Here is an 11136-nt window from a genome sequence, read left to right on the forward strand (position 1 = left end):
GAGTGCACTCACAGCTGTGATTATTTGTCCTTGTGTCTATAGTTGAACACTAGCTGTTAATTATGCAGCTGTTGGTGTAAACTAATTGTGCAGCATGAAATATTAAAGCACAACTTCATCAACAGTCAGTATTAGGAAAACAACTTAAAATGTTTTCCAATATCTTGTGAAATATAATTAATTGCTGCAGTAAACAGTGAATTTGAGAGATTTCCTGTCCTATTATAATAGGCCGACCCATAGCTGAGGTGGGTGACAGAGAAAAAGTATACCATTGTAACATTTAAAGATGTTTTCACAAAATGTAATGATACTTTATTTTTCTGTAATTTGGTAACTTTGTACAGATAATCGACCAACCATGGTACATTTAAAAAATGGCTATGAAAGGAATTAATATGTTTTCCTTGTTCAATTTTTACTCTACAAAGACAATTATCCTTTTAAATAACAAAGTAAAGCTTAGTAGTAAACACTATGGCTGTGTCCCCATACCAACTCCAAATACCCCATATACCCGTATATAAGTGTTTTATATCCAAAAGGTTGCTGTGACGGCAGTTTTTAGTCCCAGTCAAGCAGTTTAAAGGCTGACCAGTTGATTAAACAAGAATAATTAATTAATCAAAGTAGGTGAATTAAAGCTTCTTTCCCAGTTCAAATGTTCCATACACTCACAATCTTTTAGAACATAAAGCAGTTCTTCTTTAGCATCACTTAAATTTGTAGCAACTTTATTTTTAAGAGTTCAGCTGTAAGTTTTAATGTTATGGCTGTTCGTGGTATAAAACAACATTACATGAATGTCAGTGTTTCTGCCAGCCAGATGACCCTTTTAGACAAAATGTTCTCTCCATGTTGGGTGACACAATACACTCTCTGAAGATATCTGAGGACCACCAACAAAGCATAATACTGATTGTGGGGTAGGGATAAAGTTTGGTCTCAGCGTTTGTCTCAACTGTAATGTGAAGTAATGGTGGTGTAATTTGGAGCATTTATGGCTTAATGGTTAGGAAAGCCATCTTGGAGCTGGAATATTGATGGATTGATCCCCTAAAACAAAATGGTTGGATCTTCTTAAGTTAAGGAACCTAACCTCCAAATTGCTTCCCGGTCACTGAAGTGGCTCCCAAAGACAGGTTTAATCAGTATGTACTAAACAACAGTAAGTTGGTTAAATTTTACTTTTACATTTTACATTTTACTAAAAAGGCCAATGCTGGGTTTGTGGTGCAATCAAAGCTAAAGGTGGTTGAGTGAAATATTAAAGTGTGTGATCTTTGGTTTATTTATACTTATTGATTCTTTCAAGAAGAATTTTACATTAAAATGTACATTTCAATACAATACCCAAAGAAATAAACACTATAAACGTTACAACATTATTACTAACAAACAATATAAAGGTCAATTTGTCTCCTTTATGCTGATAATTGTTATTAAAAGTTCAGCCATGATCTGTTTAAAAACACTTTCACTTGTAATATTTAGATTTTCTAAGGCAATTGTTTCCCAGAGTTTACATTTAACCATACAAGTTAGGGCTTATTACCCTTTCACTTACTGCAGTGAATGTGGTATTTTGCTGAAGGTATAACTATATTTATTGCATCAGAGAAAGCTGAACTTAAGTAATCTAAAGAAATAATGTTAAGTTTGATATTAATCCAGTTTCTAATGGCCGTCCATACATTACATACAAATATTGTGAATATTGACATAAAAAACAAATGCTTCAGAGATTCATTTTCTGACTTAGAAAAGGAACATAAATCAACATCAATTGAAATCTTCTTTTTAGAAACAGGTCTACGGGGTGAATATTATTTATTTATTTAATAATGAGTCTTTCTCACTTTAGGAGATATGGGCCATTTGACAAATCTGGAATGAGTAGAAGTCATCATATTTTGATAATTTGTATTAGATTCTTGAAAGAATCTCAGTTATATTCATAGTAAATATTTTGTCTCAAACCATCAGTGGTAATCTTATTTTTACACTTAAATGTGGGAGTCGAAACAGTCACCTATGAATATACAATGACATGTTTGATTAACTGAATCAGTGCTCGAAAGAAATCGCCTTGCACACGAGATAAGATCATATTTTTTTAGCAAAGAATAAAAATTTAAACAAAAATATCTCCATTACAATCTAAAATATCCTTTACAAAAATAATACCTTTTTCATACCAATATGTTCTTAATATTGACTTCCTACCCAATGGGATGGCTCTGCTATTCCATAATTGTTTTATTTTTATTGAGTTCTCACAACAACAATCATTGAATAATTATACAACACACCTCTACAGTATGTAACAATAATATTCTTTCATAATAAGACATAACAAAGGATATTAACAAAAACAAAATGTAAAAAATAATTTAAAAAATGCTAAGGGGTTCTGAAATTCTTCCATTATTGCATACAAGTATTGCATCTTTCTTAGACAATATTATTTCATAAAGTGACCAACCAGACCCTGCATCATCAGCTGGGCCTGTGTTTACTCTGGGGCTGCGCGGTGACGCTCTTCCGGAATCTCCATGTGAACGGACCGTCCTCAGCAGCGCTGAAGCGGAGCGGCTTCCGGGCAGTATGTAGCAGCTGGGAAACATGGCGGAGGAGCTGCTGGAGGCGGTGGAGAAGTTGCAGTCAAGGCTCTCAGAGAGCCAGGAGCCTCGGAAGGTAGGACTTGGCGGGTGAAGAGGGTAAAGCGGGGCCTGGCGCTGCGAAGAGCGGCGGGGAGCTGCGGGATGGGGGTTTAACGGGTTTAAGCGGTGTGGAGGATCAATCTGCGACTCAGGAGCAGAAAGTGCCTACGCGACGATTATAGCCCGAAACCGAGAGCAGTGTTTTATCTGCAAGAGTCTGGATCAGTCCAGAGTTATTTTACAGTTATATCACCATTAATCCGTGCGATTTAAACTCGGTAAATGGAAAGCAGGCATTGTGACAAGTGACAGGTGCATTTAGCTAATGGCCTGAGCTGTTTGTAACAGGCCCTGCCTGAGTGTCTCTGTGTGTGAGTGTGTGTATATGTGTTAGGCTGTAACGTTAGCTAGTTAAGCTAGGTTAGCTAGCTTACCTTAGCTAAAGACAGTCGTGGCCTCCTGTAGCCTGATTATTTTTTGCGACTTAGCTATTTAACTAGTTGGCTAACAAGCTGACTTACAGCTGCTACAAATTAGTTAGGGTACCTAAATCACACTGTACAGCTCTAGATAAACCTTTAACGTTACCAGATTTGCACCAATTTAAAATTCTGTTTTTGAAGCTCAGTGGATATATATCATGTTTGTCTAAGTATTGAAACTAGCTATTCCTTAGCCGAAGCTAAAAGATAAACCTTAACCATAATTTACCCATTTCTAAAACTCTCTTTAGAAGCTCAGTGATTAGAAATCATGTTTAAGTACAAGAAATTAGCTTCACTTTAGCTAAATTTACCCTATCCCGCAACTGTTTTAGAAGCTCAGTAAATAACTATGATGTTTGTCAAGGTACATAAAACTCTGTCCCTTAGCTAAAGCTAAAATATTATCCTTTACAAGAATTTGACCAATTTTAAAACTGTTTTAGAAGCTCAGTGGATAGATATGTTTGTCTGGGTACATGAAAATAACTTAGCTATTCCCTAGATATAGTTGGAAGGTAATCCTTTATCAGAATTTACCCTACTCTAAAACTGTTTTTGAACTCAGTAAATTACCATCATGTTTGTCTAGATAAATGAAACTATCTCTCCCTTAGCTAAATCTTAAATTTGACCCATTTTAAAACTGTTAGATATCATGTTGGTCTAAGTACATGAAACTAGCTATCCCATAGATAAAGCTTGCTAACTAATCTGTATGTCCTGGCCTTTAAAGGCCACAACACTTTTGTCAGATTCAGTCATAGTTTCCTCTGCTTTTGTTTTATTAATGTGGTATTTCATTGCCAGCACCTTAAAACACTGCCATTTATTTATCTACATTCTCCATTTCTATACAGTCACTTCTCAAGACTACATTTAACTTGTAACTGGTTTTGGTCTAACTGGTAGAAAAATCTGGTCATATATTGGTTATGCAAGTGAATAAGCTTGGTAACACTGGTCATGCTCGGCATACTGGTGTTCTAGCTTGGTCAAGTCGATCATGCTTGTAGTCCCTATTATACCACATCATAGTCTAGAGCTAGACTGTTATTTTTAGCAGGAAAAGACAACTTTTCTAGAATGTATTTGCCTAGTTTTGCTCAAATTGAATTGTCATTCCTGTTCAGCTTCTGAAGACACTCAAGAGGTTGGGGGAGCTGCCCATGACCGTGGACATCCTTGTGGTATGAGATCCTTTTCTTGACTTTAAATACAATATAGGTATTATGAGCTGATTTACAAGAAGACATGTTTAAAATGTATTTCAGCTAAAATCACATTTATTTAAATAGTGTTCTCACAAAGTGATCTCACAAAGCAGCTTTACAGAACTCCAAATTTATATATATATATATATATATATATATATATATATATATATATATATATATATATATATATATATATATATATATATATATATATATACACATACACATGTCTACTTATATAATTATTGATATGCTAAATAGTAGCTATAATTACAGTAATACTGAATCAATGCCAATGCTGTTGTGAAAAACCTGGATGCTTCTTGTAATGTTTGATTTTAAAAAGTATAAAACTAATGACTAACTAGTATTCTTTTTCTGCTCTTACAGGAAACCGGTATTGGGAAGACTGTAAATTCTCTGCGCAAACATAATATTGCAGGGGAGGCAGCAAAGAACCTTGTGGCCAAGTGGAAGAAGCTGGTTCCCCAGTCTGGTGATAGGTGAGTGCAAATTCCAACTGTAATGGGGGGTTAGTGTAAATATAAACACTAATGTTGACACTTATACTCTATGAGAAGGTTGCAGCATATGTAAAGTAAATGGCTATAGGCAAGGTGCTAGAGTGGGGCTTGTTCACATACATGAAAAGAAGTACTACTGATCCTAATTTAATCTTATTATAAAATTGCATTCTATAAAAGTTGACGTCCTCTTTAGCTCCCACAAACAGGGGATACAGACATACTCGGCAACCTTAGCTAGTGTTCTTTGTGCTGTAGTGCAGGAGATCTCTGTATCGCTGTATCTCTCAAGCAGTAAGTCTTCTACTGGCTTAAAGGCACCACTGTTTGTGTTACCATTTGGTACCACCAGACCCAGTAACCCAAGGGAGGGCCGTTCTCACTCACGGACAGACGATAACAGAGGGTACAGACACGCCAGGGAACCTTCACCAGAGGAGCCGCCACCTGTAGAGGAACAGGAGGAGGAAGAGGTGGAGGTGGAGGAGGAGGAGGAGGAAGAAGAAGAATATCAGCAATCCTACCATGAATCCCCTCCACAGCACTACAGCCCCCAGGACAGCAGGGCACACGAATATGAGTCAGAAGAGTATGAGAGCCCAGTAGAGGAACCGCCGCCTAGTCCTCCCCGGAAAGAAATCAAACACAGCAAGCTGCATAAGGAGTCCACAAGAGAACACAGCTCTCACACCTCCAGGGAACAGGAGAGACACAAGCAGTCTGCACAGACTTCAAGCAGTACCAGCAAGTCACGAATACGTAGTGATGAGAGAGAGCTAAAAGGTGGCTCTACACACACATCATCTAAACACAGTCGCCACTCCGGCCCACATGAAAGTAAACGAGAAAAGAAAGGAGTCAGTGATGGTGAGTGCTTGTTATTAATGGTTTTATTGTTGTCTATTGTTTAAATCTGACGATTATGTTCTTGCCCAAATATTAAATTGCAAAAGTATTTAAATGTTTCGTTTAGTGTAAAGTGTTGTTTATTGAATTTCAGTCAAAATAAATGTCGAAAGGTTATAGTAATTTTATAGTATTTTTGCTGGTCTATTCATCATGACATTTGACAAAGTATAAAAAACAAAGTATAGAACAAATAATATCTTTGGTTCTTGCTCCCTGTGTATGTTGTATATTTATTTTATCCCTTTTATAGCTTATGACATTAGAGAAGGCTTATTAGCAGCAATATACACTTATGTATATTGATCAAGTCTTACCTCGAGGGGATGTCTTGGGAATGCCCAAGTTGTGAGATGTTCTTTGTGTGCACACATGGCAAGGCGTCATAAAAAGAAGAAGTTTGAGTAATGTTTTTGTGCGCATGCACCTTTAATACATGAGGCCCTAGGTGTTTTGGACTAAGATCTTGACTGTTAAAGGTCTTGTGTGTGTTTCCAGGGAAGCCTAGGGAAAGAAAGGAGAAACCAGAGCCTTTGCAGGATGAAGAGGACGAACCTTTCGAGGCTCCCACTATGTCTTTTGAATCATTTCTTACCTATGACGAACCTTCCCCTATTAAAAAGAAGAAGAAACCTTCTCGACCACCTCCACCTGTCATCCCTGTCCCTTCAGTGTCCAAGTCCAGCAAATCCAATGGAACTCGCAGCAAACGGCCTGAGCCAGCTGTTCCGTCAGTGTCCTCATATACAGTGCCAGAGAAACGCAGAAAGGTGAGGCTATTTCCACCAGTCGGTGTTAGTGCAGCTAATGTTACAATCTTATAAGTCGCCGGTTGAGCATAGAGAATGTTCATTCTCTTTTTAGACATGTTAGAATGTGAACTTGATCTGATCTTCAATTTAACAATATTAGAAAATGCAGGCAATATATACTATATATATGTTTTAGCCACCCCTTTTATTGAATGTGTTCAGCTATTTTAAGTAGATGTGCAAGTGTTCAAACCCAGGTTGTAGAGATAGAGAGTATTGTCAATTAAATAGGGTTCCCATGAACCTTTTGCCAACATTCTTAATGCCAGGTGTGTTAAAGGGATATAAATCTCCCAGCATTGAGCTGTGTAGCAGTGGAACTGTGTTTTCTGGAATGATGGTAGTCAGTGCAGTACGTTACATTTAGGATGAACTGCAAAGTTCCAGAGAAAGAAGGAGTGGTGATAAATGTTCCAAGATCTAGTAGAAAGCTTTCACTGGGCAGCACAGGCAGTTATTCTGGGAAGCAGGATAAACAGTTTTAATACCCCTGATTTCAAATGAAACAGTAATTAAGCAGGGGTCCCCAAACTTTGTCAATAAATTGTAACTAAACAAAACAAACTGATAATGTCTTATCAGGGCAAGACTCCAGAATAATCAGTCCAAAGTACATTGTTGCAAACATCCTAGTCTTTGTCTAGATGTCATTGGTCAAACTTGACCCTTGCCCTGATATATGTAATGGCAGCTTGAAATGAAAATCTTGTGCATGTATTTTAATATAATTTTTAATGGTATGAGCTATTTGTAGTTTCCGTTATAACATTTCGGGGTTGCTGGCGATGCATATCTTGTGATTTGCTCTTGCAGTGAACTGTTTTATTATAAATAAAAGAGAGTGGAACTGCTAATTTCTAATTGTTCTGAAATTGTTTAATACTATCCCAGACTTGGTCTCAAGGCCTCAAATATTTGCATCTGGTCATTGTGATGCACTCAATTTAACAATTAGGAGCAAATGAGATTAATGAGATATAAGAAATAAGACAGCCACCTCCAAAATCAACTAACAATGTTCTCAATCCTCTGCAGCTGATGCTCTACTTTTGTTTCTAATTTTAGGCATTTTTAATTTTTAAGTATGGGCATGTCCTAATTTCTTACAAACAGAATTAAATCTCTCATGTTTTAAATGTTTTAAAATTAAATACAGAATGATTTTCACGTATTATATATTTAACACTTATCTTTTCTGTCTTGATTCTTTAGGTAGTTGATGTGATGCCCACTCTCCCCGACATCTCTTTGCCAGCTATTCAACCCAACTACAGACCACTACCCTCGATAGATGTCACCCCGCTGTCCCCACAGAGACGTAAAGGTTGAACTTTTTTTTTAAGTAAAAAAAAAAAAAAAGGAAAAATAATAGTTAAAGAAAACCTTTACTTTTTTTTTGTTGCCTTTACTTGAACACATTTTCCTTTTTTGTTTTCATTAGTCCCCGTATCATGTGAGGAAGAGGATGCTGGATTTACAGGACGGCGTTTCAACTCTAAAATGGTGGTTTACTCTGGCTCGAAGACTTCATACCTGCCCAAGATGATGACACTGTATGAACAGTGCATTAGAGTCTTGCAGAACAATATTGACTGTGAGTTGTGTGCTGAATAATGCAGATGTATAACCTTTTGTAATCCATGGCTAATTTATGGTGGTATCTTGAATGCAGTGTTCTGTACTAATGTGATATTTTCCTCCTTAGCAATTGATGAAGTTGGAGGTGTGCCTTTTGAGATTTTGGAGCCCGTTTTGGAGAGATGTACTCCAGAACAGCTTTACCGTATTGAGCAGGTTAATCGGGTATGAACATGAATGCACACACTCTCATGAATTGAAAATGTATATACAGTGTATGCAATGGATGGTTGTAGAGAATGTTAATTTAAATATGCTTTGTTCTCTCCCTCTCTCTCTCTCTCTCAAGTATTTCATGGAAGAAACAGATGATCTGTGGATGAAGCACTGCCAGCGGGACTTTAAGCGGGAATCTCCTCAGGAGTATGAATCTTGGCGAGAGCTGTATTTGCGCCTGCATGATGAACGGGAGGAGCGTCTGCGTATGCTCACTCAAAACATCAGCTCTGCTCATGCCAACAAACCCAAAGGTATTTACACTTCCTTACTGTAGGATTTTTGCGGAAGAGTATGGGGAAGCTTCATGCAGACTCCTTTATTCTGTGGGTTTAGCAGTCAGAACAAGTTTCAGAACATTTCTTTAATTCCAAATTAAATTAGGAGTTTTAAGTATCAATCTAGTAACTGGGTATAAATTAAAATGCTTTGCTTTTGTTATTCCCTGACAGGTCGACAGGTAAAGATGGCATATGTAAATTCGGTTGCAAAGCCCCCTCGTGATGTCCGGAGGCGGCAGGAGAAGTTTGGCACTAAAAGTGGCTCTACCAGTGCCAGTGTTTCTGCTGCAGCTCCAACTCCAGTGAAGTAAGTCAATATTCTAACAACTCGAGTTGACTTTGCATACACAATATGGAAAAAAGTACTCAACAGACAAATCATATTCTAAATCCATAGGCATTCACATAGGGTTGGTCTATGTTTGGTGCTATGACAGCAGGTGTGAAATTTTGCAGTTTTTAAGTTAGCAGAGCATTGGAAATGTTTTTATGGACCATGCTCCTTATCATTCAAATATTCACAACTTGACTTGTTACAGTGGTGCCATCCTATAACTGTTAAACACTGGAGTTCAGTAAGCTCTTTACATCCACCCATTGTTTCAGGAATGTTTGTAAAGAAAGACTAAAAGTATAGATGGTTGGTTTTTATACATCTGTAGCAATGGGACTGATTGAAACACCTGAATTCAATGATCAAGAGGTGTTTACTAATACCGTGTATGTATCGTAATTTGTGCTTTGTGATAACATTCAGTTGGTCACGCTTCAATTAATGTCAAACAAGTTGTATATTTGCTAATGTAATAACCGATATTTGGGTCATGGACTTGGACATGTGCTGAATAAATTGAATCTGACTAAGCATTTCGTCATATTTTTTATTATTTATTATTTCTTTTTCAGAATCAGACCTCCAATGTCCTACAGTTCCCACAATCAGTCAAGTGAAGGTGGTCAGTCTTCCTTTAGCAGTCCTCCTGAGTCCTCTCGTTCTTCTGCTCCTAGCAGCAGTGCTGGCCCTAGTGCCAGAGACAAACCACAGGTCAAAAGTGAGTATAGAATGATTGCATTTCATTAAAAAACTAGTAATGATGAGCTTCTAGTCATATGTGAATGCTTTTTCTGACTTTATCTTTTTTTCTTCCTTCAGAAATTGCCCCTATGATGGCTAAAACTATCAAAGCATTTAAGAACAGATTCTCTCGACGGTAAAAACAGAAGAATGACTGGATTTCTGTTCTGGGAGAAAATGTGGAGTGTGAGAGTGTAAAGTCAAATCTCATTTTAATGTAAAGCCTCCTCTCCTCTTATGGTTTTATGCTTTTAGTTGTATTCATTTCTGATCACTGGAAGAAGGGGAAAAAATTACACACAAGCAAGCAGTGTTATGGCATGTAGGTATTTGTCACACTTTCGACACAATCACAATCTGTACAGTGGATCATTACACTACGAAGGGACAGTGAATTTTAGTGGCAGTTTAGCCATATACATATTTAATTGCCGTTGCAAGCAAAGAATTCAGAAACTTTGCTCTTCATAAGATTAAATTCCCCATAGTAGTGAGGTTATGAAGATATGTTGTTTCTCAGCTTTATTTAATTCAGTCATGGATGTGCGTATGCTAATATGAATGGCAGTGAATGATGAAATCACCCATGAGAGGAGAGGGAGGGGAGGAATCAGTGAATGATCTGGACCCTACTTTCCCGCTTGACTGTATTTATTTTCAGGCCATGGACATGGTTTCCTTAACTTGGCCCTGAATGAAACAGGATCAAAACAGTAATTTTAATAGATTTTAATAAATGTTATATGTACATTTTTAATAAACTCAGCATTTGCCCTCATTTTGTTTGTTGTTTGTGTCTACATTTGCTGTAAGAGTATAACGTGTCACACAAGCACCCTATCTAGGGCGTATGCCTGCCTTGAATCCCATGATTCCAAGTAAATTCTGGTCCCACTATCACCCTGATCAGGAAGAAGCAGAAAAGAAGATGGACAACTATACATCAAACTTTGGTGCTGTTTTATATAGCTTTTATATAAGCCCATATATGGCAGTGCACACATTCTCGTGATCCGGATGGTGTGAAGCCACTTCAGCACTCCTGCAAGTCCAGGAGCTTGAACCAGTAATGTTCTGGTCCCAGACATACTTTTCTAACCTTAAATACACATTGCAAGTTAATATGACTTGTGCGAGTTAGGTTTTTTAAGTGTATGTCTAGTTTAATGTGAATTAGCTTTATGGATTTATGTGAAGAAGTTGTTGGTTTGATTCTCAGTCAGGTTTTTTGTATGTAAGGAGTTCTATGTGCTGTAGGTAAATTAGCTACACTAAATTATTTGTTGATTATTAATTGGAATTTAATAGGTGTGTGGTACACT

At 37.2% G+C, this 11136-nt stretch overlaps 2 protein-coding genes across 2 annotated transcripts in view; one reads left to right on the plus strand and one right to left on the minus strand.

The window, feature by feature from the left end:
• rad21b (RAD21 cohesin complex component b) overlaps positions 1-11136 on the minus strand; it is a 634821-nt gene that overhangs the window by 517669 nt on the left and 106016 nt on the right. The window lies entirely within an intron of this gene.
• On the plus strand, positions 2540-10592 carry eloa (elongin A). Its single transcript, XM_049475936.1, has 12 exons — positions 2540-2697; positions 4279-4335; positions 4753-4865; positions 5239-5753; positions 6291-6562; positions 7817-7928; positions 8046-8198; positions 8310-8407; positions 8532-8712; positions 8911-9046; positions 9646-9791; positions 9893-10592. Exons 1-12 carry the CDS (start codon positions 2626-2628, stop codon positions 9952-9954), a joined length of 1917 nt encoding a protein of 638 aa, XP_049331893.1. The 5' UTR covers positions 2540-2625; the 3' UTR covers positions 9955-10592.

This window comes from Astyanax mexicanus, chromosome 3 (assembly GCF_023375975.1).
Source record: "Astyanax mexicanus isolate ESR-SI-001 chromosome 3, AstMex3_surface, whole genome shotgun sequence".
NCBI classification, from domain to species: Eukaryota; Metazoa; Chordata; class Actinopteri; order Characiformes; family Acestrorhamphidae; genus Astyanax; species Astyanax mexicanus.